Source organism: Hemitrygon akajei, chromosome 9 (genome assembly GCF_048418815.1).
Source record: "Hemitrygon akajei chromosome 9, sHemAka1.3, whole genome shotgun sequence".
NCBI classification, from domain to species: Eukaryota; Metazoa; Chordata; class Chondrichthyes; order Myliobatiformes; family Dasyatidae; genus Hemitrygon; species Hemitrygon akajei.
Window position 1 is genome coordinate 71442359 of NC_133132.1, and position 27186 is coordinate 71469544.

Genomic DNA, 27186 nt, shown 5'->3' on the forward strand with positions numbered 1-27186 from the left:
CAAGACATCCACTAACAGCAAAGCCATAACCATCTGTTACTGTGAGGTATCAGCATGTTCTTCCTTTCTCCACCTCATCATCTCATTTCTACATTTTCCCTTCACAGCCCACCTGATAGTAGGATTTAAAAATGTTTCACCACCTTTGCTTCAGACTATAAGTAGAGACAGGCTGGAGCAGGAGTTCCCAACCTTTTTATTATGCCTTGGACCCTTACCGTTAACCAAGGGGTCCGTGGACCCCAGGTTGGGAAACAGTGGGCTAGAGGGAGAACCACTGCAACAATCAGTAGTAAAAGAACCCCCCCAAAAAAATTAACCCTCCATTTAAACATTGAATTGCAAAGAATTTACAACTCGGAAACAGGCTAGTATGTCTAATCATATGAAATTATGTTTATGCTCCATACAAGCCCACTATGATGTTGTTTCCTTTCAAGCTATTTTATCATCAAAAGCTTCTATTTGTGTAGGATGATGCTGGTCACTGCCAGAAAGGGTGGTATCAGTCAAAAGCCTCGCACATTAAAAAGGACATGGATCACCACTTGAGCTGGCACAAATTGCACCTACAAGTTGAACACTTTTAACTTTTACGGCCCAAGATCCCCAGCAATGTCTGTGTGGACATTCTCCTTTTGTGATTGCATGGGTTTCCTTTGAGTGCTCTAGTTCACTCTTAATTACCGAAGACGTCCAAGTTGGTAGGTTAATTGGCCAATGTAAATTGCTCAGTGTGTAGGCAAGTGATAGAAACTGGTGGAATTGATGGTAATGTGGCAGAATAAAATATGATTTTGCAGGATTAGTACAATGGGTGCTTGATGGTTGGCATGGATTTGATGGGCTGAAGGCACTGTTTTGTGATATTGACTCATGGTTTGTGATAATGATTCTACGATGAGGGCAAAGGAGTGAGAATGGGAAAGGAAAATTAATGTAAATAGATTTTTCCTTTACCCTCATGAACATGTTGGGCCAAAAGCCTTCTTCTTACATAATAAACACGAGAGATTCTGTAGATGCTAGAAATCCAAAGGAACAAATACAAAATACTGGAGGAACTCAGCAGGTCAGACATCATCTATGGAAAGGAATGAATCCTGCACCCAGGATAGTCCTCACATAATCAAAGACTTGTTTCTCTGGTCATCAAAAACATTACAGAACAGTTGAAATTGTTACAATACAGCATACAGCTAGAATACAAAATGCTATGAGGCATAGATAGGGTAAACAGTCAGTCTTCTAATAGAAGATAGAATAATACAGCACAGTGATATTGTGCTAACCTATATAATCCTACTCCCTCCTACACAGCCCATAACCCTCTGTGGTGAGTGGAGATGTCAAAGATTAGAGGGAATAAATTTAGGGTGCCTGAGAAAAGTTAAGGGAGATTTACAAGCATTTTCTTTTACACACAGTGTTTAGATGCCTGGATTGTGCTTCCAGGAAAATGGAGGAAGCAAATATAATGATGTTTAAGAGGCATTTAGACAATCACATGAACTGTGGGGTATTTGATGAAGGTGAACATGTATAGGCAGATGGAACTAGAAACATTGTTCGCACAGACATTATAGATAGAGGAAACTATTTCAGAGCTGTACTGTTAGGTTCTATGTCATCATTTTGGCAGGTGTTGTATTTTAGCTTCTTTTCAGACTAACACTCTCATCACGTTTCTGACTCCTTTGCAAACCTTTACAACTAAAAGTGAAGCTCTGATTGAATCCAATACCCATTATTAAAATGACCCGATCAATTTTACATCTATTTCCATCAACTTACTTTAATATACCTCTGCTTTAATGCTTCAATTTTAAAAAAAAACATTTTCGGTCAATGCGTATTTTCAGAATACATCTACACTCTAGCCCAGGGAAAGCAGCATTTCCAAAGAACCCTCCTGTTGCCTGGCTTTAGTCTTCCCAGCCTAAATATCAAATGATAGTGCAGTGCCATAAATTCAAGGGAACAGCAGTCAGAGATTAGCTAATTCCTTGTCATGGCTATAAATAAAGGCCCTGAAATGAATCCAGTCTGCAGGGTGAAATTTGTTACTCTTTCCATTGTTTCATAGTTTAAACTTTTCCCTCTATTTCTCTTTCAGATACATGAACTCATCATCTTTATCACGATAACTCAACGTGATATAATCAACTGGTCAGAGGACTGGAACTCTAATAGTATATTTATCACTGTTAATCTCAAAGTATTCTGGAAACTAGATTTTCACAAAAGTTTTCTTTGGAAACTGTAACATATGGCTACATGTGCTGAAAGCCATGCACCTTTTACTAAAATCCAGTGGCTGGAGTTTTGTTTGTAGCTATGAGGAAAAAATACACTACACGTTGTTAAAGCTGAACTAAAAATGAATTTATTCCAAGTGGTGCAATAACCCTTCAAAAGGACCACAACCTTGTGGTTTGGACACTTGTGTGCCTCGATGACCCGGAGAGCTATGTTGGCTGGAGTCAGGGCTTTCCGCTTTGCCTTCTGGTATGGCCATCCATGCCAAACAGATCAAAGGGAAGAGGCCAAACTAAGAGAGGTCAACCAGTCCTCCAGGTTTGGGGGTTCAGCTCAGGGCTGTTGGCCAGAAAGAATGACAATATTCAAATCAGTGAATTCAAATGAATCAAGGACAGTGGAAACAGTCTTTGTTCTTGCTGTATGCTTGGGGGATGGAGGCTGCCATTTTGTGAAGACACTCGATTCTCCATTTTGTGAGCTTGACATGCTGGACTTGATTAGTGTTTTAAAGAAGACACAAAGACCAGGTAATCTGCTGGACTGGAGGTCATTTCCAAATCAGGAGTTGTTTGTGAGGTGTTCTTTGGTTGGCTATAACATGCAGACTTGTGAATGCCTGAGGTGATTCAAGCTCATTGCTGACTGAGAACAAAGAGCCATGAGTCAGCAACTGTCCCTTGATGGGAAGAGGACAATAGATGGAGGCTGCTTGGACCAGAGCCAATAACCAGGTGTTAAAGACCAGACACATGACCTGTGGCCAATGACACGGGAATGTGACATTTGAATTGATAAGCAATGGATATAAAAGTGGATGCTTTGTGTGCGCCGGTGGCGGTAACTTCGAAGAATAACCATCGCAGACACAAGCGAGAAGAACCCTGCGTGAAGAGAAGCACGTGGAGAGTGAGTCGGGACCACGAGGAACAAGGAGCGCCTAGCCAGCATAAATTCCTCTGCCCGGGTAATACCTTTGCTATTCTTTGACTATCCAGGAGAGTCAGGGGTACTCAGCAGGTGTGCGCACAACGTATTTAGTGTATAAATTCACGTATTTGTTAGTTTGAACAATAAAGGTAATTGTCAGTAAATACCGATCTCTCTGTGCCTCACTCACAATCGTTGGAAGAGGTAGAAGCAGTATCTCTCTCTCTCCTCTCCTTTCCAACAGTGCTAACATCCTGACTGGTAAAATAAAACTGTATTGGAAACAGCAATAAGAATCCTTCTACATCTGAGTGTGATGATGGTATTCCTGAGTCTCCACCCAGGACTTGCAGAGCTGCCAATAGTAAAAACCAAGAGGAAGCTATTGGCACGATGAAGAAAGCCCTGAACAGCACCAACAATGGTGGACCTTCATTGCTGCCCTAAACACCAGTCGTGTAATGGGCAGTAAGATGCAATAACACGCCGGTACTATTTATATATTTATTTCTATGGTAGTATACAAGTTGAGGTTAGAGGATGGCAGAGGGGTAAATAACATACAAACCCCATTTCCAGAAAAGTTGGGCTATTTTCCAAAATGCAATAAAAACAAAAATCTGTGATATGTTAATTCACGTGAACCTTTATTTAACTGACAAAAGTACAAAGAAAAGATTTTCAATTGTTTTACTGACCAACTTAATTGTATTTTGTAAATATACACAAATTTAGAATTTGATGGCTGCGACACACTCAACAAAAGTTGGGACAGAGTTAAAATAAGATTGAAAAGTGCACAGAATATTAAAGTAACACCAGTTTGGAAGACTCCACATTAAACAGGCTAATTGGTAGCAGGTGAGGTATCATGACTGGGTATAAAAGTAGCGTCCATCAAAGGCTCAGTCTTTGCAAGCAAGAATGGGTCGTTGCTCACCCCTTTGTGCCAAAATTCATGAGAGAATTGTTAGTCAGTTCAAAAGGAACATTTCTCAACGCAAGATTGCAGAGAATTTAGGTCTTTCAACATCTACAGTACATAATATTGTGAAAAGATTCAGAGAATTCAGAGACATCTCAGTGCGTAAAGGGCAAGGTCAGAAACCACTGTTGAATGCGCGTGATCTTCAAGCCCTCAGGCAGCACTGCCTAAGAAACCGTCATGCTACTGTGACAATTATAGCCACCTGGGCTCGGGAGTACTTCAGAAAACCATTGTCACTTAACACAGTCCGTTGCTGCATCCAGAAATGCAACTTGAAACTGTATTACGCAAGGAGGAAGCCATACATCAAATCTATGCAGAAACGCCGGCGAGTTCTCTGGGCCCGAGCTCATCTCAGATGGACCAAAAGACTGTGGAACCCTGTCAGATGAGTCCACATTTCAGCTAGTTTTTGGAAAAAACGGGCGTCGAGTTCTCTGTGCCAAAGATGAAAACGACCATCCTGATTGTTATCAGCGAAAGGTGCAAAAGCCAGCAACTGTGATGGTATGGGGGTGCATCAGTGCCCACTGCATGGGTGAGTTGCATGTATGTGAAGGTACCATTGACTCTGAGGCGTATATTAGGATTTTAGAGAGACATATGTTGCCATCAAGGCGACGTCTCTTCCCGGGACGGCCATGCTTATTTCAGCAGGACAATGCCAGACCACATTCTGCACGGGCTACAACAGCGTGGCTTTGTAGACACAGAGTGTGTGTGCTTGACTGGCCTGCTGCCAGTCCAGATCTATCTCCTATTGAAAATGTATGGTGCATCATGAAGAGGAGAATCAGACAATGGAGACCACGGACTGTTGAGCAGCTGAAGTCTTATATCAAGCAAGAATGGACAAAATTTCCAATTGCAAATCTACTACAATTAGTATCCTCAGTTCCAAAACGATTAAAAAGTGTTATTAAAAGGAAAGGTGATGTAACACAATGGTAAACATGCTTCTGTCCCAACTTTTGTTGAGTGTGTTGCAGCCAACAAATTCTAAATTTGTGTATATTTACAAAATACAATTAAGTTGGTCAGTAAAACCATTGAAAATTTTTTCTTTGTACTTTTGTCAGTTAAACAAAGGTTCACGTGAATTAATATATCACAGATTTTTGTTTTTATTGCATTTTGGAAAATATCCCAACTTTTCTGGAAATGGGGTTTGTACTTTAGAAATCTCATGATCAGCAAACACTAAAAGATATCCGTGATTTTCAATAGAACACTGTTCTAGCTGATGGAGAATGATTTACTGATAGCATACTGGGGTTGTAGTATTGTACAAGCAAGACCCTTCCTGATGAAGGGTTTCGGCCTGAAACGTTGGCTACTCTTTTCTCACGGATACTGCCTGACCTGCTGAGTTCTTCCAGTGTTGTGTAAGTATTCTAGATAAGCCTCTTAATGCTTTCTGTAGCAAGACAATCAGAATGGCCCACAATACTCCAAGTGTGACCTAGACAAAGTTTTATGAACTCTGTCATGAACAAAGACATGAACAGGTGTTTTGAAGAACTACTGGAATCTCACAGGAAAACCCAGGATATAATTAATAGGGGCTGGAAGGAGTGTCAGCAGATTGTTACAGTGAAAAATAGCTCCAACAGAGCCACTGATTTAGAGAGACTTCAGTTGTTTTATACAAGATAATGTTCCTTCCACTAAGTAACGCCATACAAGATCCACTTGTACAGTTAATGTGGTTATCCACATTGGTTTCTAGCAAAGAGATCCATGTATTTTGAATATCTGCAGAGGATGGCAGGCTGCACATTTTTAACAAAATGTACTTTTACAAAGTAACTTAGTTCTGAAAGGGCAAGGGTTGTTGGAGCTTGCTGAGAGTCTCTTATTTTTCCTCTACACTTTATGCAAGTCATTGAGAAACCCTGTCAATTTCAACTTGAAAAGAATTTCAATTGCTTTAAATTGTATATTTTAATTGAAAGATATAATTCTTCCCTTTCAGCAAAACAAAGCAAATATGAGACCCATTCATTTTAAGAAAGTCATCACAATTAATATTTTGCCCTTTACAAAATATTGCAGGGAAGCCTAATAGGTGCATATTAGAACTTGATGATACTCAGGGGAAAATATCAGCCCAAAACAGTGAATTCATATTGGAGAATCAATACTATTTATGAAACAATGTTGCTGAGCTGGGGCCACCATGTGGAATTAGACAAGCAAAACATCCCAAAAGGTATGAGGTTTGACAACTTGCATTTAATAAGCATTATCAAGTTATCTCAATTCAATATTGGGCTTCAACAGGTCTAGATGAGAGACTAGATTCTAGTTCTCAGGCTTTCATTGGATAACTGGGACACATTTTCCACCTAGGCATGAAGTGTGGTGGCCTCAGAATTGAGTTGAATCATTTAATCAGAATAAACTGCTTTTCCTTTCTGTGTTCTGAAGTAAGATCATCCATCTTAACTCAGCTTTTCTCTTGCTGTCCGATCTGTTGGCGTTTCCAGCATTCTTCTTTTGTTTCCAATTTCTGGCAATTGCTCAATTCTGTCTCAAACATTTTTAAACCTGCCTCTGACAGCTGTCATCCTTCGGTTAACTAGATGGTTTTGAAAGCAATGGCATGGTTGGTTTCACCCTCTCTACAGAACCCCACGTGACCTGCTGAGTATTTCCAGCCTCTGTAGCTTTTTGACTTACAAGGAACGATCTAGCTCTAATCTTATTTCAACAGCATCTAAAACCTATTGCTGGCTAAATGTATTGTGCCCATGAGTGACAAAAGAATTTAAAAAAATAGAATTAAAGGACGTAATAAAAATCAAACTGTGTTCAAGTAGTTTCTTTTCCTTTAAAATTGAAGAAGTACAACCAACTTTGATGGAACCTATATTTGGGAATAATTTTTCATTTGAAATAAAATCTGCAAGTTACAAATTCTATTCCAAGTAACCAACAGATATTTGTTATTGCACCACACACATTCTATTATAATGACATTACACAGAATTCATACCTCACACAATTATTTTAAAGTATAGTAACATAGAATAGTACAGCACATTGCAGACCATTCAGCCCATGATGTTGAGCTGAACTATACAAACATACTCCATGATCGATCTAACCCTTCCTTGCTACACAACCCATAGCCCTATATTTTTCTCGTATCATTCTACCTTTCTAAGAGACTTTTAAATGTCCTGTTTATATCAGCTTCTATCACCACCCTGGATGTGTTCCAGGTACCCACCATCCCTACCTCTGATATCTCTGCTAAAGTTTCCTCCACCTACGCTAAATGGACATTCTCAGATATTACACATTGTTGTCACTATGAGAAAAAGGTGCTGGCTGTCCATTCTATCTATGTCTCTCATAGTTTGTACACCTCCATCAAGTTGCTTCTCACCCTCCTTTGCTCCAAAGAGAAAAGTTCTGGCTTGCAACACACACAAAATGCTGGTGGAACACAGCAGGCCAGGCAGCATCTATAGGAAGAAGACTGTTGACGTCCCGAAACGTCGACAGTGCTTCTCCCTATAGATGCTGCCTGGCCTACTGCGTTCCATCAGCATTTTGTGTGTGTTGCTTGAATTTCCAGCATCTGCAGATTTCCTCATGTTTGAGCTCTGGCTTGCGCAATCTTTCCTCATAAGACATGCTCTCTAATCTAGGCAGCATCCTGGTAAATCTCTGCACCCTTTCTGAAGCTTTGACATCTTTCCTATAATGAGGCAACCAGAAATGAACATGATACTCCAAGTGTAGTCTAACCAGTTTTATAGAGCTACATTACCTCACGGCTTTGTAAGTTAATCCCGACTAATGAATTTATACAATCATATTGTGCCATTTATGACTTCATATATCAAAAGATAAATAGTTTACTGAAATATTTCCAAAATCAGTCAAAGAGTTAGATTAAGTGTGGGATCAGGAATCTGAATTGTATAAATTAAAGGTATTTTAATATAGGTTACTTGAATTGGAAAGAAGATGTACCTGAGGCTGAAGCAAAACAACCTGGGATATGTGGTGACCAGATTGTGCTGTAAATGACACTTTCATGTCCCCGGAATGTAGAAACTGAATCTTTTACCAATGGATCCCACTACAGAAAAGAAATGTACAGATCAACATCTCTTTAAAAAGATACAACCAAGAACTCACAACATTGAATCAGAATAACATGGTCAGAATTCAAGACAGGTCTTTGTTTTGCACAATGGGTTTGACACTTTTTTTGGGGCCATCTTAAAAGGAGCATAATGGGAAAGTCCTCAGTAAAGAAACAACATTAGGTATGGAGATAGTTTATTTTGAAATTATAATAACTACCTACAACAAAACTTTCAACCAAAGGGCTGTATGTTTGAAGAAAGCAAGAAATAGCTTTAGAAGGGGTACAAGATAAATTCTAGGCACAGCAAGTAAAGATTTTTTTTTACCAATTATGTTTAGAGAGGAATCCAATGTTCGTATTAAGGATTGTCACATTTGGTTATGTTGATTACTGGTTGTTCCAAATAAACTGGTTCTCAAATAAAGTCACGTAATGTACAAAGCCAGTGCTTTCAGAAATAAAGGAAAATACATGTGGCAGCACACAGTAGTCTTACTACCTACCCACAGAGAGCTGATTGTTTTCAGATGATATAGGAAAAGTGCCTGAACCTTGGAGCAACAAGATTAATTTAAAGGGAGAGATGAGTGATCAGAAGCAAAATTAATTGCCTTCAGAAGACAGCAGAGATCCACAGTCTTCAATTGCTCTGAAGTACCACAGTACATTTAGGTAGAATCACAATGAACTTAGAAATTAAGATAGTGGGTGAAAGATCAATTGGGGCTGGAACTCTGAGCTGGTGTTATTCACAAAAACCTGCTTCCCATGTTTGCAGTAATGGTCATGACTTTGAGAGGTTCTGAAGTTTCTTGTACATAGCAGACATTACCTTTGCCTATTCTAAAGAGGATTCACATATCTTAAGTCTATCCAATAGCATTTCTAATAAATTATTTTTACAATTCATTGTTTGACTTTTCATGTTCAATAGAATTATAAAAATTGGTGCTCAACGAACACAGAACAGAAATCTACAGCCCTTCAGCCCACAAAGTTGTGCTGACCTACTCTAGAAACTGCCTAGAATCTCCCTACCACATAGCCCTCTATTTTTCTAAGCTCAATGTACCAATCTAAGAGTCACTTAAAGACCCTATTATATCTGCCTCCACCACCATCGCTGGCAGTGCATTCTACACACCCACCAATCTCTGTGTAAGAAAACTTACCCCTGACATCCCCTTTGTACCTACTTCCAAGCACATAAAACCCTCTCGTTAGCCATTTCAGCCCTGGGAAAAAGCCAGGGCCATCCACATGATCAATGCCTCTCATCATCTTATACACCCCTATCAGGTCACCTCTCATCTTCCATTGCTCCAAAGAGAAAAGGCCAAGTTCACTCAACCTATTCTCATAAGGCACGCACTCCAATCCAGGAACATTCTTGTAAATCTCTTCTGCATTCTTTCTATAGTATCCACATCCTTCCTGTAATGAGGTGACCAGATCTGAACACAGTACTCCATGTGGGGTCTACCTAAGGTCTTATATAGCTGTAACATTACCTCACAACTCTTGAACTCAATCCTGAAGTTGATGAAGGCCGTCACACCATACACCTTCTTAACAACAATGTCAATCTGCGCAGCAGGTTTGAGTGTCCTATGGACACAGATCCCAAGATCTCTCAGATCCTCCACACTGCCAAGAGTCTTACCATTAATATTATATTGTCTTCAAATTTGAGCTTCCAGAATGAACCACTTCATACTAATCTGGGTTGAACTCCATCTGCCACTACTCAGCCCAGTTCTGCATCCCGCTGTAACCTCTGACAAGCCTCCAGAATATCCACAACACCCCCAACTTTTGTGTCATCAGCAAACTTACTAACCCACCCTTCTACTTCCTCATCCAGGCCACTTATTTAAAAAAATCATAAAGAGGAGTCGTCCCAGAACAGATCCCTGTGGAACACTACTGATCACTGTCCTCCATGCAGAATCCGAACCATCTACAAACCACCCTTTACCTTCTGTAGGCAAGCCAAATCTGGATCCACAAAGCAAGGTCCCTTGGATCTCATACCTCATTACTTTCTAAATGAGCCTCACATGCAGAACCTTATCAAATGCCATACTGAAAGCTATGCAGGCGGCCCTCTTTATCCGCAGGGGATTGGTTCCGAGACACCCCCCCCCCCCCCCCATGGATACCAAAGATCGCGGATGCTCAAGTCCCTTATTTAACCTGAAGCAGTGTGGTGGTCTTTAGGACCCAGCGGAACACCGGACTTTATTTAACATGTTCAGAGCGGTGGACATTAAGACCCGGCGTAGCTCTGAATCCGCGGTGTTTCTGTTCACGAAAATAATCACGATCATGATTGAAAATATGGTGGAAGTAATAAAGCGATCGGAAAGAGGTGAAACGCCATCGGTCATTGGAAAAGCGTTATGCTACAGTCGGTCAACGATCCAAACAATTTTAATGGAGCATTTGAAAGGTCCTGCCCCAATGAAAGCTACAATTATTACTAAGCAACGCAGTGGTTTAATTATTGAAATATGTATGTTTCTTAAGTGTTTTATATGCACAGAAAGGTAAAATATGTACTATATACTAAAACAAACGTTTGACTAACTGACACTAAATAATACCAGATATACCTGTTCCGACTTCAAATCCGACTTAAAGATGGACTCAGGAACAGAACTCATTCATAACCAGGGGACTGCCTATACTTTTAAGTCATTTCTAGATTACTTATAATACCTAATACAATGCAAATGCAATGTAGATAGTTGTTATACTGTATTGTTTGGGGAATAACGACAAGAAAAAATAGTCTGTACATGCTCAAACATGTATAAACATTGTTGGTTGAATCCACGCATGCGGAATCCGCAGATAAGGAGGGCTGACTGTATACACTATATCCACTGCTCTACCTCCATCAATATGTTCCGTTATTTCCTCAAAGAGTTCAATCAGGCTCATCAGGCATGACCTGCCCTTGACAAAGCCATGCTGACAATCCTTAATCAGATTATGTCTTTCCAAATACTCATAAATCCTGCCTCTCAGGATCTTCCCCAACAACTTGCCCACCACTGAAGTAAGACTCTCTGGTCTATAATTTCCTGGGTTTTCTCTACTCCCTTTCTTGAACGAAGGAACAACATTTGCAACCTTCCAATCCTCTGGTACTTCACCCGTCTCTATTGATGATGCAAAGATCATTTCCCGAGGCTCAGCAATCTCCTCCTCTGCTTCCCACAGTAGGCTGGGGTATATCTCGGCCAGTCCTAGTGACTTATCTAAACTAATACCTTTCAACAGCTCCACCACATCGTCTTTCTTGATGTCTATGCACTCAAGCATTTCTGTCCGCTGTAAGTCATCCCTACAATAGCCACGGTCCTTTTCACTGGTGAATACTGAAGCAAAGTATTCATTAAGTACCTTCGCTACCTCCTCCAACTCCATGCACATTTCCACTATCGCTCCTGATTGGTCCTATTCTCACATAGCTCTTCCTCTTGTTCTTCATATTCTTGTAGAATGCCTTGGGGTTTTCCTTAATCCTGCTCACCAAGGCCTTCTCATGGCCCCTTCTAGCTCTCCTAATTTAATTCTTGAGTTCTTTCGGGGCGCCCTTGTTATTTTCTACAGCTCTAACAGTACCTAGTTTCTTGAACCTTTTGTAAGCTTTTCATTTCTTCTTAACTAGATTTTCTACATCCATTGTATACCACGGTTCATTTACCCTACGATCCTTTCCCTGCCTCAATGGAATATACCTCTGCAGAACGCCATGCAAATGTTTCCTGAACATTTGCCACATTTCTGCCGTGCATTTCCCTGAGAACATCTGCTCCCAATTTATGTTCCCAAGTTCCTGCATAATAGCACCATATTTCCCCCTATCCCAATTAAATGTTTTCCCAAGTTGTCTGCTCCTATGCCTCTCCAGCTCTATGGTAAATGAGATAGAGTTGTGATCACTACCTCCAAAATTCTCTCCCACTGAGAGAGATCTGACACATGACCAGGTTGATTTCCCAATAACAGATCAAGTACAGCCTCTCCTCTAGTTGGCTTATCTACATATTGAGTCAGGAAACCTTCCTGAACACACCTAACAAATTCCACCCCATCTAAACCCCTTGCTCTAAGGAGTTGCCAGTCAATATTAAGAAAGTTAAAATCACTCATCACAACAACACTATTATTATTGCACCATTCCAGAATATGCCTCTCTAGCTGCTCCTTGATGTCTCTGTAACTATTGGGGGGGGGGGAAGGTTCTATAAAAAAACACCCAGTAGAGTTATTGCCCCCTTCCTGTTTCTGACTTCCACCTGCAATGACTCAGTAGACAATCCGTCCGTGACTTCCCCCTCTTCTACAGCCATGATGCTATGCCTGATTAGCAATGCCACTCCCCCACCCGTTTTGCCTCCCTCCGTCCTTTTTGAAACATCTAAAGCCCGGCACACTCAGCAGCCATTTCTGCCCTGAGACATCCAAGTCTCTGTAATGGTCACAACGTCATAGTTTCTCGTATTGATCCACGCTCTAAGTTCATCCGTCTTGTTCATGACTCTTTATATTAAAATAGACACATCTCAAACAATCTGGCTGAGTGCATCTTTGCTCTATCATCTGCTTATCCTTCCTCACAAACTCCCTACAAGCTGTCTCTACTTATGCGCCAACCGCCCCTTCCTCTGCCTGTTCACTTCAGTTCCCACCCCTGCAAATCTGGTATAAACCCTCCCCAATTGCATTAGCAATCCTCCCTCTAGTTCAGGTGCAACCCGCCACACTTATACAGGTCACCTCTTCCCCAGAAAAGGTTCCAATAATCCAAGAAGTTGAAACCCTGCCCCTTGCACCATCTCCTCAGCCACTCCTTCATCTGTAGTATCTTCCTGTTCTGACCTTCCCGAGCTCGAGGCACTGGAAATAATCAGAGATTACCACCTTGGAGGTCCAGCTCTTCAGCTTCCTTCCTAATTCCCTAAATTTACTGCGCAGGACCTCTACCCCTCTCCTGCCTATGTCATCGGTATCAATATTTACCATAACCCCTGACTGCTCACCCTCCCCTTCAAGAATATTCTGCAACCATTCAGAGACATCCTTGACCCCAGGAGGCAACATACTATCCCGGCGTCTTTTTTGCTTCTGCAGAATCTCCTAACTATCGAGTCCCCTATGATTATTGCTTCACCTGACTTCACACGACCTTTAAGAGGCTCAGAGCCGACCACAGTGCTATTGGTCTGGCTGTACTGCCTTACCCAGATAGGTCATCCCCCTCAGCAGTATCCAAAGGGGTTTACCTCTTGCTGCACTCTGGGTGTAACCATCTTCTCAAAAGTTATATTTATCAATAATTCTGCTTCCCGGATGATCCTTAGTTCATCCAATTCCAGCTCTAGCTCCTTAACGTGGTCTTTCCAGAGCTGGAGTTGGCAGCACTTCCCGCAGGTGTAGTCATCGGGGAAACCATCAGGTTCCATGAATTCCCACATCGTACAGGAGGGGCATTCCACTGCCATATCTGTCTGCACTGTACAATGGGCAACCAAGACCAAATTAGGTTGTAACTAAGATGATTACAAACAGATCATCAAAATTTGTAAGAGATGGCTTCCTTAATGCAGATAAGCTTAAGAATATGAAACTCCCTGTAATTCCATTCACTTTAACTCTAACTGCACAAACAAGCTGGCCAACTGTGGCACTTAGCCAGTGGGACTGTGGAGAACTTCCAACTCGTTGCAGTGCTCACATCACTGCAATCTAGATTCCTGCGCATTGCAACACAGAATTGATGAACATGTTGGAAGTCAGACAGGAATATGCCCATTCTCTAACTTCACACCTGAACTCAACACTGAAGCCAGGGGTATTCTGTAAGTTGCCATTCTCAGGGGCTGGATACACCTCACATCTTGTCCTTCAACTTCATGCCAGCCCTAACTGACCCCAGCCTACTTCAATCTACAAACTTCTTTTAAGAGGAAAATGGTTTAATTTACTTAAATTTAATTAAGCTATATGGTTTAATTGTGTTAAATAAAGGTATTAATTAAGATTTTGGGGAAAAAGTGGCAAGGCCTTTTCATAATTCAAACGGCTATAAAACCATCAAGGCCGAGCAGACGGACTGCATTACCTGAGACTTACTGGCCGTTTCTGCTCCACCTCGCACAGTGGCTGTGGCAACATAGACTCAAGTCATTGGGAGTCTGCAGTACAACAATGTGAGCACTGGAACGATCTGAAGTTTTCTGCATCCCTGTGCAATTGAACACTTAAAGCAGAATGGAATTCCGTGCAGCCAGGAAAGATTAGCATAACTCAGGGCTATCACAAGTGCCAACCATGATCCAGTCAATCCAGCTAAATGAGGACTGATTTTGTTTAAAGGTTTTCTTTAGTATACACTCCGACGCCGCTTAATGCTGATTTGTTACAATGCGGTTAATTCTTCATTGAAATTTTAAAAATCGACAAAAATTCATTCTAAACAATACTTAAAACTTCTCAAGAGCCGACACCAAAACAGTAAACATTCAATCAGCCAATGAGAGCACTTTACATATGCCCTGAGCCACTCAGAGCCAATTGCATTAGTTCACGCTCTGCCCCCCCCGCCTATGTAAACGTTCTTGCTCCCTCGCCAACTGATTCTGTTTTTTCCCCCACCCATGATGTCTGGAAAAGGGCTCACAACTTCCAGTGAGAGTAGTACATCTAAGATATTTTGAAAAAGCATTACCATGGATGTGAAACTGCAAGTGATACAGCATTTGGAAGCTTGGTGAGTGTCAGATTAATGTTGGCGCCTCTTTGAAATTAGCTATGTCAATGATCAGAACAATTATAAAAAAATGCAGACAAGATAAAAGCTTCTGTAATGACAACCTCAAAGTTATCAACAACGAAGGTGACTCATTAAGGAGCCATTTGCTTGGAAAAATGGAAAATACACCAAATATATGGGTGGATGAAACAATCCGCTAAGCCAGCTGATAATGGAAAAGGCAAGAGGCATCATTAATCATATTCAAGAACAAGATAAGTCAGTAACATTCACAGCCCGCAGAGGCTGGTTTGATAGATTTAAATAGTGCAGTAACCTCCATACATACGTATCTCTGGTGAAACAGCTAGTACAGGAGCTTAGAGAACTGGCAGAGCAACTCATCCTGAGTGAAGCTGAGAACTACAGATGAGGAAACACCAGCAAGAAACCTCACCACAAAATTCCTCAACTCTGGCATCACCATGATCATACAAATCATGGACCAGTTCATCAATAATGACCCTGACAATAAGGCAAAGAAAGGTGTTCTTGACATGATTTCCTGCTACCAAGAAGAACTTCACGGGAGGAAACTTAAGGAAAAGCAGTCAGATCTCGACACCTACTTGAAGATGAAGCCAAAGTTAGAGGAGAACTCATAGCCTGGTCCCTCCTCTAAGAAGTAGCCACCGCTCACTTCCCTCCGCTGCTGCTGTGATGTGTTGCTGCTCCACTGATGAACAGGTTAGACCTATTTGCATGTTTGTAAATCCATGAATTACTGTGTATGCATAAAATAATAGATCATATATCTCAGGTTTGTTTTTTATAAAATCAGGCACACACGTCCATTTATGTAATGTTATAATGACCACACATAGCGCCGATTTACATAGCACTCCACCTCCGAGGAACACATCCTCAGCAGTAAGTGGGGTCTGAGTGCATCTTACATGGTACAAAATAAAACCTGTGGAAGAAGATTTACATTTCTCCATTCTTTTTTAAAAAACAGAATAAAATTACCACTTTTATGGTCTGATCCCATGATCCAGATACTACAAGATTTTCTTCTCGTGTTTGGCTCCAATCCACACAGTAGACCTGCAACAGCAGAGCAAAAGAAACACCAAGTAGTTAGACAAGCAAAATGAGATACTTAATCTATGGATTGCAAAGGCTAAGTGGAACTTGGCATGCTTTTTTGATGAAGTTCAAAGTCAAGTTGAGTGAACTTGGCCTTTTCTCCTCGGAGCGACAGAGGATGAAGGTGACCTGATAGAGGTGTATAAGATGATGAGAGGCATTGATTGTGTAGATAGTCAAAGGCTTTTTCCCGGGGCTGAAATGGCTAACATGAGGGGGCACAGTTTTAAGGTGCTTGGAAGTAGGTACAGATGAGATGTCAGGGGTAATTTTTTTTTAACGTAGAGTGGTGAGTGTGTGGAATGGGCTGCCAGCGATGGTGGTGGAGGCGGATACGATAGGAGACTCCTGGATAGGTACGTGGAGCTTAGAAAAATAGAGGGCTATAGGTAACCCTAGGTAATTTCCAAAGTAAGTACATGTTCGGCACAGCATTGTGAGCTAAAGGGCCTGTATTGTGCTGTAGGTTTTCTATGTTTCTATGCTTCAAAGTAAACTTATTACAGGTTTTCCCCGCTATCCAAAGGTAGAGCATTCCTGTGAAACCATTTGTAAGCCGAAATGTCGTAAAGTGAGGAAGCAATTCCCATTAATTCATATGGGAAAGTTTTTTCAGCATTCCCAGACCCAGAAAATAACCTACCAAATCATACCTAAAATACATAAAACCTAAGATAACTCGAACATATAGTAAAAGCAGGAATGATATGATAAAGACACAGCTATATCGGGAAGACAGCAAGCCAAAATTGATTTGGAGAGAAAAAAAATCGGCACATCTTCCTGATTTTGACAAGTGAAATTACACCGTACATACAATATTTCTACTTTATATAGCTGTGTCTTTATGTTCGAGTTAGCTTAGGTTTTATGTGCTATTTGGTATGATTTGCTAAGTTATTTTTTGGGTCTGGGAAAAAGGCTTACAAAAGGTTTCATAGGAACACTCTACCTTCGGATATTGGGAGAAACCTGTATTTGTCATTTACATGAAAAGCTGTACTAACCACTATGGATAGCAATATTGATACAGAGAGTACAGTCTGCCCTCTGTATCCGCAGATTCAACCAACCGCGGATCAAAAATATTTGGAAAAAAATTCCAGAAAGTTCCAAAAAGCAAAACTTTAATTTGCTGCACGCCGAGCACTACGCTGAATCCACACAAATGAAGTGATGTGTAGGCGTACCCTACCGTAGCCTCCCGCCACTACACAGATCCTCAGTCTCTCTGCAACACTCGTCGTTTGAGCATTGTTCGCCTCGCGTCTTGTGTTGTGAGCGAGACAAAGGAGTTTAAGGCTAGTAAAGGATGGCTGACTAGCTATGTAAACTGCTACAGCCTCAAGAACTTAAAGATCACGGGAGAATCGGCATCGGCTGATGCTGAGGCGGCATCAGTGTTCCCAGAAGAGCTACGATGGTTGCGTCTGTACTGAACATGTACAGACTTTTTTTTGTCATTATTCCCTAAACAATACAGTAGAACAACTATTTACATAGCATTTACATTGTATTAGATATTATAAGTAATCTAGAGATGATTTAAAGTATACGGGAGGATGTGCGTAGGTTATACACAAATACTACGCCATTTTATATAAGGGACTTGAGCATCCGCGGATTTTGGTATCTGCCGGGGTGGGGGGGGTCCTGGAACCAATTCCCTGTGGATACCAAGGGACAACTGTAATTTGGTTTTTATTGTTTGCATCAAAGAAGATAATTACGTTTCTTTTCATTGCACCACATCTATATTCTTCTCCAATTACATAATCTGTCCATAACACTTTCATGACCTTCCTTCCCTCCTCCTTGCAGCTCATCTTTCCTTTGCAGATTTGCATAGTCAGCAACATGGATATACTGCACTTGATCCCCGTATCTGATAATAACAGCTGGGTATGGAAATACAAATGCCCTTGAACGGAAAAGCTTACAAATAGTAATGGGTACAGCCCAGTCCACCATGGGTAAAGCCCTCCCTTCCATTGAGTACATCTACACGGAGTGCTGTCACAGGAAAGCAGCATCCATCATCAAGGACACCCACAAGAGTGGTCGTGCTCTCTTCTTGCTGCTGCCTCAGGACCCACATCACCAGGTTCAGGAACAGTTATTACCCCTCAACCATCAGGCTCTTGAACCAGAGGGGTTTTCTTAACTTCACACACCCCAACATTGATCTGTCCCACAACCTATGGGCTCACTTCCAAGGACTCTTCATCTCATGTTTTCAATATTTATCTATTTATTTATGTGTTTACTTATTCATTATTCTGTTTGTTTTCTTTCTTTGTGCGTTTGCTCAATTTGCTGTCTTTTACACATTGTTTGTTGTGTCTGGTGTGCAGTTTTTTATTGATTCTATTGTATTCACTGTGAATGCCGACAAGAAAATGTATCTCGGGGTTGTATATGGTGACTTATATGTACTTTGATAATAAAATTATTTTGAACTTTGACCATCAGCAACAAGGTTGTCTGTATTAAGTGTTTGACAGCAAATTTGGACAGAGTGAAAATCAACAGTGCTAGAATAGAATTCAGTGCCCATAGGAATTCTATACAGATGGTGAAAGAAGTGTTGCTTTGTCCGAATACCACATGTGGTAGTTTGGCAGTTTAGATAAGTTATTTCAAATGTACATTGTACTTACTATATGTTAATATGCCTATACATTTAAAACAAAACTTGTAAAAAGATAATTGATAGTGTAACAAATAGTACCTAAAAAGTCAATCAAAATCTAATTGAAATGAATGAAAACCTCAAACAGTTGAATTATGCAGGCATTGCAAAACATTAGAGGGGAAAATGTTAATTGAACAGCTTTATCTAGAAGGAATATGCCCTAGGTTAGGTAGTTGCCCAGATTTAGGCGGAGGTCAGGAAAGAAAGCAGAGACAGAGAATTAGTGTGGTGCTAGGACTAAGAATGTACTGATGGAGCCTTTGCTGTTGACCCCAAGTACAGATGTGAACAAGAGTTCTTGTTCACAGGAAACCTGAGCCTGACAATGTTCACGTAGAGTGCATTGCAAAGAGCCATGGTAGTGACCAGGAACAGTGCAGTCAGGAAGAGAGATAATCTCTGCAGATGTGACCATATGTTCTCAGGTCTCTAGTGGAATGATTAAAGAAATCTCTCAATGTTGGAAAAGGTTTTGTAATGTAAGAACCCTAGTTAGCACAAAGAGTCAGATTCTGTTGAAACCGAAGGGTTGTGGTCTCAATTAAAAGATAATCTTCTAAAAGTATTACTCAGAGATTGGCATTCAAGTCATAGACACCAGGTATGGGTTTGAATGGATCAGGGATATGAACAGACAGTTGCAAGAGTGGCATGGGAAAAATGTAGTAACAAGAGACTTAAAATCATGATATAATTGAGTACATTAAAGTTTGAAGTATGAATGCAGTATACAACCGAGATTTATCTTCCCATAAATTTAACTGAGTGTATTACCGCTGAAACGATCAGAAAAAATTATGGGCAAACTGTGGATGTAGCACTTGATCAAATAGTAGGGGAAAAGTCATAAAGGACTCAGGACTATGCAACAGAATGAGGCAGATCTTCAACTTAAATGCCAGCTTTTATACCAAGACCTTCCTGGGTATTCCAATGGAAGTCCTCTTTTCCATCGTCTTCTGCCCTACTTTCAGAGTGCTGCCACGCATACTGTTCTCCAATGAGCTTGCATCAGTTGAAAGCAAGTGCAAGCAAACAAGTTCCCAGTCACATGAATGAGGAGAACTGACTGCCAGGAGAACGGGAAGCAAACTCGCTTTCGCCATTGCTTTCAATGTTTAAAATGCACTTACGGTACAACAACATCTTATGAAATATTTTTCAATTTTTAGACAATTTAACTTTAAATAGTTCCAATTATTTCTGAATGATTGTGAACTTCAGGGTAAAAAGATACCCACTGGCTGTGAAAAGCTCTTGTCCAAGTGCAGCAAGTTGCCAGTATACTGCACTAAGCCATGTGAAGTACTGTGAGCCAGACTTTCTCCAGAAGACTCTCTGTGCCACACAGAACAAACTATATATACTGAGACAAGTGGGCAGTAATTTGAAAACAATGGAAAGTGTGCCCCTTTAGCAAGGATAAAGGTTTGGTTAAGCATGGGTGGTAGGAGACATTTTCAAGAAGGCAGGCGATTACTTGTGAGATACTCCGGGGAGCAGTATTAAACCCTCAGTTATTCATTATTTATACTAATAGTTTAGATAGAAAGATAGAGTTACTGAGTTGGTTGATGATCCAGAGATAAGTGGGAAGCTGAGTACAAGGAAACCAGAGTATGGAAAGAGATAACTCAAGAGACTAAGCAACAAGGTGACAGATGAAGTATAAAGTTATTGACTTTGATAGGAAGAATATCAAATGATGTTGTACTCTAAGTGCTGAGAATCTAGTAAGTATTTGTGTAAGAAGATTCGTGAATGACTAGTTCACAATGTAAAGATACAGCAAGCGTTAAAGCAGAAAAATGTTTCCTTCGGTGATTGGGGTGTCAGAACAAGGAAATTTTGCTAAATTTGCTCAGAGTTTTGGCAAAGCCATATCTGGAGTAGTGAGTGCAGTTCTTGTCTTCATTCCTAAAGAAGTAGTTTTTCCTATTTTCAGTTTATCCCAGATTCACTGGACTGATTTTTAGGATTAGGGAATTTAACCACTGACAAGAAACTGAGTGAAGTTCCCAAAACTGACTGGGGTTTAGGAGAATGAGATACGATCTCATGAAGACATGCACAATTGGAAAAGAGTATTTTTATAAACAACTTTTGAGCATCATCTAATCATATCTGAGGAAAATCCAAATAAGTTTCACTGTTTCCGATTTAACAGTTCTGTTAGTTATGTGCCCAGAATTCCAATGAATTGGTCAGTAACGGTTCGTCCATTTTTTCTTTATTCTTTTTGTTTAGTTTACAATTCTAATTTCTCTGTCAACTTCTAGGTTATCCTTTTGCTAAGTTTTCAAACTGTCTAATTTCTCAGTCGCAATACCAACACTGGGGTAACATTTTCCTCTTTTAACCTAATTCTTAAAACTGCTCTGGCTGGTCACATTAGCACATTTCAAATGAAGCTTTCCTTCAATGAAAATCATGAAAACAGTGCTGGTTTATTTATATTGTTGTTATCACTGATGAACAGCATCACTCGTTCTCTTCTTCATAGGTGTAGAATGTGTGCATACTTCACGGTGCTTTAACATTATTGTCGCAAAGACCACTGCAGCAATTCTGAACGTAACTCATTTACAACATCCTCTCTCATACTCATACTGGGGCTTTATTATTCATTCATCTTTTATTTGTCTTGCCTTAATCTGTTCTGTTTAACTCTCTCACCATTCTTTTTTCATTTCATTTGAATTGACTTTCCCTTATTTCCTTTCCCATTCCCTGTATTATTTTTCACTTTTTTCCTCTCATTTGTTAATGAGATCAACAATTGGACATGGGCTTCCCCTGAGGTCTCACATTTGTCAGGCATGTTGACAAGTCAACACTCTGCAGATTGCAGCATAAATGGAATGAAATCCTTTTGCCAAGCAAAGGAGTTAAATTAGCATCGATTGCAACTGAACCAGCCAGTGAAATCATTTTAAATATCTGAAATTTCAGCCACTGAAACTAAGACAACAATTCAATCAAACTTGAAATTCACAAGATTGCCACCAAAGGTTTCATTTATACCTCTTGTGTATGCTCCTTGAAGACTTGGAGGGGTCCAGCAGGGCCTGCTGTATCCCAGATCTGTAGAGATCCATCACCACTACCAGTGACCAGGACGTGTTCATTGTTCTCACTCCATGTAACATCAAAAAGGCTATCGTTCCAGTCAAAACTAAACAGAAAGATAGTTTATTTGAATCTGGTTCTTTAAAAACTTTAGTTTTCCTAGAATATACAAATGTTGAGTGTTTCTGGAAATTAAGGCTTATGTATTCAGAAAAATTATAATTTAATAGAAATTCACAATTAATACAAATTTTAATCGGCCTACGAGACAGATGCAGCAGGCAAAGAGCTTCCTCCGTTAAAGAATAAAAGACGTTACTAGGAATCTTGTTGAACTAAGAAAGTAAGGGACTTTAAAAAGAAATACATCTCTAAGAATGGGAAAACAAAGATAAAATGAATTGTTCATTTGTCACTAACCTGTGAAAGCAAATTTCTTTCAGGGGGAACTTCTGGAAGGGGAGGGGTGAACTAAATTACCTATCTATCAATTAATCTCAATAATTTGATTTATTTCCCCCAATATGTAATTCTCCCAGTGTCTCAACTGCTTAGTAGCTCCAGAAGCCAATCTTTTCTTTTGAAACCAATAAGCCACAACTATCCAAATTCACTTGTTTCTGACGAATCTGCCCATGAGAGCATCACCCAAACCCATACCCCCCCCCCCCATGAAGGACAAGGCAGCAGGTGCAAAGGGAACAGCCGCATGCTCCCTCCCATTCAGTTCACATATCACCCGGACTTCTCATTCCTCCATCTATGTCCTGCAACTCCCTATCCTACAGCATTGTAGAAGTACCATCACTAAAGAGAACTCGGCAATTCAAAGCGGATCACCAGCATCTCAGGAGCAGTTCTGGATGGGTAAGAAATGCCAGTCTTGTCAGCAAACCCCAGCGACTAATACATTTTAATCAATGTGGTATTTATTAATCCATTATAGTTTTAATTTTATTACATCTGGAAATGCTTAATTCACATATTACCTTAAAAATAAAATAATTAAAGGGGCAAGTTTAATTTTAAAACTCTTTGTGTTTTTATCGATTATTCCACATAATTTTTAGCTGAGTCAGTAACAGCAACAAAGAATATTTACAACTATTCAATATATTTTAAAATGTGTTCATTATTCACAAGATGAAATTACAAGTAATTTTTGAGTAATGCCAGCTACGAAGAAATGTTTAACACAATTTGTATCCTAGTCTGGTTTACAAAATACATGGCTGGTCACTTAAATTGATGTATGCAGGAATTTCTTCTGGCAGTGAATCTCTGGAATTTTCGACCTCTTGAGGGTTTTGGAGGTTATGTCATTGGATACATTAAATGGTGGGAATATACGTATTTCTGAAAGATCAAGGAATTGGGGGATATGAGGAACTGGCACAGAAAAGTAACTGAGGTTAGCTTAGATCAGATATGATCATTGAATTATGGGGCAGACTTCAAGAGTTAGGTAGCCTACTTCTGCTCCCAGTGTTTGCACTCTCATACTATTTCCCATGCAACTGAAGTAGATGCAACATTTCAGGGATCTAACCTTCCCACATTCACTTCCTCAGCTACCAGGTATAGAATTTTGCATTTGCCACTCATCACATGCTCACCTCCACACTAAAGAAACCAAAGACAGACTGGGTGACCTCTCTGCACACCCAGAGCTCCCAGCGACCTGTAAATGACACTCCTGTTTCACTCCCCCTCTGACTCATTTATCCTTGGGCTTCTACTCTTTTCCAATGAAGCCCCAATGTAACCTCAAGGCACAACACTTAGTCAAACTGAATAATTCAACATAATCAACTTTCTGTTTTCCTCAGAACTGGCCAATTGTGAATATTTCCTGCATTCCTTTTTTTGTTTCCAATTTCCAATAACTGCTATGTTCCGCCTCTCAAGGTTCCAACATCCTCATCTGTTTATTTTTTTATATAGTCTGCCTTATTCATGATTTAATTGGCCTCGATCCAAAAGTAATTGTGTCACCCTGGGCAACCTTGGCCATCACCCTATCACAGGCTTTCCCATTTATCTTCTCCACTGACCAACCTCCCATACCCACCTTCTCTGCACATCAAAATATACCTTTGATTTTCCCTTTTTCAATTCTGGTCATTGGCCTAATATTTTAATCTAGTTGCTCTTTCTCCATAGAATTCTCCTGACTTGCAGATTGTTTGCAGTACTCTCATTTTAAAATTTTCCCCAAAATTGATGCCTTTTTGGTTTTAATTATTCTTGAATAAAGCTCTGGCTCGAAACACATTTTCCCCTTGTTTTCTCATTTACTGTAAACAATGACTAGCAAAATGTACAAGAAGCCAAGCCCAAGGCAAGAACGTCAGATTTCCATATCAAGTGTAGAATGTAATGGAAAAGAATTGAACATTTTTAAGTAATGGAGTTATCCATGACAAATAAACTACATTACAGTAATATAAAAAAAGTTTCAAAATCTGATTGTCCAATGTAGAAATCTGTTAAATGTTACTTCTGACAACTAGTTTGCTGGTTTTATGTTAACTGCAATGATTCATAATATGTATCACAATACAGTAAAACTTTGTCAGGGCAGCTTGCTTTGGTGGTATCAGATTGACTGGCCATTTTTCTAGACTGTTGGATGTTATGCCCATTAAATGAGTTATGTCCAACACTCGTTTAATTCATTTTTAAGATGTTACAGAGTAGTATACTAAGTTTTCCAGTAAACTTGGACTGCCTAAAGAGGAATTGAGAAGAGGACCCCAGTATATTTCTGGAGCGATGAGAATAAGAGACTCCTGTGAAATTCCAAGGAGTATGGCAATCGAGGCCTTGAAACATTTGACAGGAGCGTGGGAAACAGAGTCCCGGTGAGATTAAATCACCAGTGTTAAATTAACATCATCCAGTGAGCCGGATGCTAAAACAACTTGATTTCTGAATAACAGACAGCAGATTATCGAAGTTTTATTTTTAAATTGGGGTAAGAATCACAATATTCATAATTTGCTTTTCAAAAATAAAGCTAGACAGAGATGTAGAAAAGGCAACTGATTAAGGTTACAAAAACAGAAACCCAGCTCTAGTCATTTTATTTCCCCCCCATCATTCAGAAATAGTATGTGAATCACATGAAAGCCCTCTTTTGTTTCACAGTACCTCCTGAAAAGGTTAATTCCAGTCTCTGTTTGTTCCAGCACCACTAATGTCCCACATCCTGAAAGACAGTGTATACAAAATGGTCAGGTAAAGTCAACCACAAATGTTTTGTAAAGGCAACTCCCACAATACTGGGTTTTGGGCAAGTGGTGGGGGAATTGAGTTCCTACAAAGCAGGCCCAATTGCAAATTACCCTAACATGATGCTTGACATCTGCTCACCTGTCAAGAACTGCATGTTGGAAAAAAACTTATTTATTCACATTTAACTCCCACATATTTTCTGAGAGTGAATCTTACTCCATATATCTGATTTTTGAGGAGTAATTTGCGAATTCTGTAAAGGTGAATTTCCATAACTCAAATGGCCATAAAATCAGTAATTCACATTCAACAATCATGACCTGAGAGGATTAAATACCACGGAAACTGCTAAAAATTAATCTTACAATAAGTACCTGCTACAGTCTGTTTGCATTTCGCAGCCAAACTGCAATGACCTTGCTGGAGATTATATTTTAGATCTAATGTGTTCCATTGATCTAACGTTTACAGGTAGTAATGGAAACGTAATCATGGCCATTTTTCTGTATAAAATATATTGAATATACGAGGCATGCTCATTTTTAAAGTGCCGATCTCCCATTCAATCTAGTATACCATAATATGTCAGATTAAAATTTATACTGAACACCTGTATTCTACTTCCCAGAGCACGTGGCAATCTGGCAGAACTTTCTAATGTAAATACAAACCTCCATGCAGATTAGTTTAACTAAACACATTAACATGATTGCCGGGAGATCTGATACAAACTTGGGGGACAGAGGAACGGTCTGGGATACTGCATGTGACTAAAAGGAAGGCCTGTGTGTATAATAAATACCTAAACAGTCCACTTGGGTCAAACGATCTGTTTCCGTGCGATACGTTCTCCCCCAAAATACAGTACCGAGAAAGCTGAATAATTTAATAACCAAGTTTATTCCTTAAGCGGTCACACTGGATATAGATAAACTGTAGTTGACCTCAATGAAAAGTAAAAATAGCAAATCCAAAACAAACGTCATCCCAGCCACTAGCCCATGACTTCATTGAAACTGGGGCTTAATATTTAACGTCCTTTTGCTTGAATTTCCTGCTCTTCCAGCAAAATAAAATTCCTCACGGGCTACCTGTAACAAGTGTTGGCCACAGTACCTGCGATTCCGTAGTACTGGGAGGTAGCGCAGGCAACTCTGGAGGGGAAATAGGGAGAGATTTCTGCTGCGTAACCGTGCCGGGCTGGCACCCGGAAAGTTTTAATCACCGCAGCGTCCATCATCCTTCATGATTAAGTGAGCACGGTGAACGCGGAGTGAGCGCCTGCGGCCCGGCCCCGACTCCGGCCACGCACCGCAACGCCGGCCTGGATGCGACTGCGCGGCCGCCGAGTGCCGAGACCGCGAGCCCCGTGCGCCCCCTCGCGGCCGCCGAGTGCCGAGACCGCGAGCCCCGTGCGCCCCCTCGCGGCCGCCGAGTGCCGAGACCGCGAGCCCCGTGCGCCCCCTCGCGGCCGCCGAGTGCCGAGACCGCGAGCCCCATGCGCCCCCTCGCGGCCGCCGAGACCGCGAGCCCCGTGCGTCCCCTCGCGGCAGCACCGTGAGTTGGCATTGCTTCCATGTGATCAGTACTGTACTGTATTTACTTGGCAAAATAAAAAAAGCATTTTCATGAAAGATTGCAATAAACAGTCCGCACTTGGTATCAGCAAAATTAGATGTAAAAGAAGACTCTTCACTGCCAGGAAAAATAAGCAAAATGTAATTGAGTGTTACTGCTTGCACAGCTATCTTTTATATACCAAACTTTGGCTCAAGATCACTCATATTTTAGCAACTTTTTCTGAATTCCATTTGTAAAGGCTGATTTATACTTCTGCATTTGGACTACACCATAGCCTACACTGTATCCCTGACTTTCACTTCTGCATAGGCTCTACGCTGTAGCCAGCATGCGTTGGTGTGTGCCAAAACGCTAGTTGGCGGTGGGGTTTCTATGTCACTGTGTTGAGTTTCTTTGTGAGAGAC

The 27186-nt window shown here is 40.5% G+C and overlaps 1 protein-coding gene across 1 annotated transcript in view; it reads right to left on the minus strand.

Annotated features, from left to right (window-relative positions):
* Positions 1-26550, minus strand: part of pex7 (peroxisomal biogenesis factor 7) — a 74002-nt gene extending 47452 nt beyond the window's left edge. Inside the window, exons 1-5 of the mRNA XM_073056294.1 lie at positions 26318-26550; positions 25118-25175; positions 21920-22070; positions 16081-16158; positions 8165-8273 (exon numbers count right to left, since the gene is read on the minus strand). Coding sequence (XP_072912395.1) covers positions 8165-8273; positions 16081-16158; positions 21920-22070; positions 25118-25175; positions 26318-26441 — 520 coding nt within the window. The 5' untranslated portion in view covers positions 26442-26550. The remainder of the gene's footprint in view (positions 1-8164; positions 8274-16080; positions 16159-21919; positions 22071-25117; positions 25176-26317) is intronic.
* Between the last annotated feature and the right edge of the window lie 636 nt (positions 26551-27186).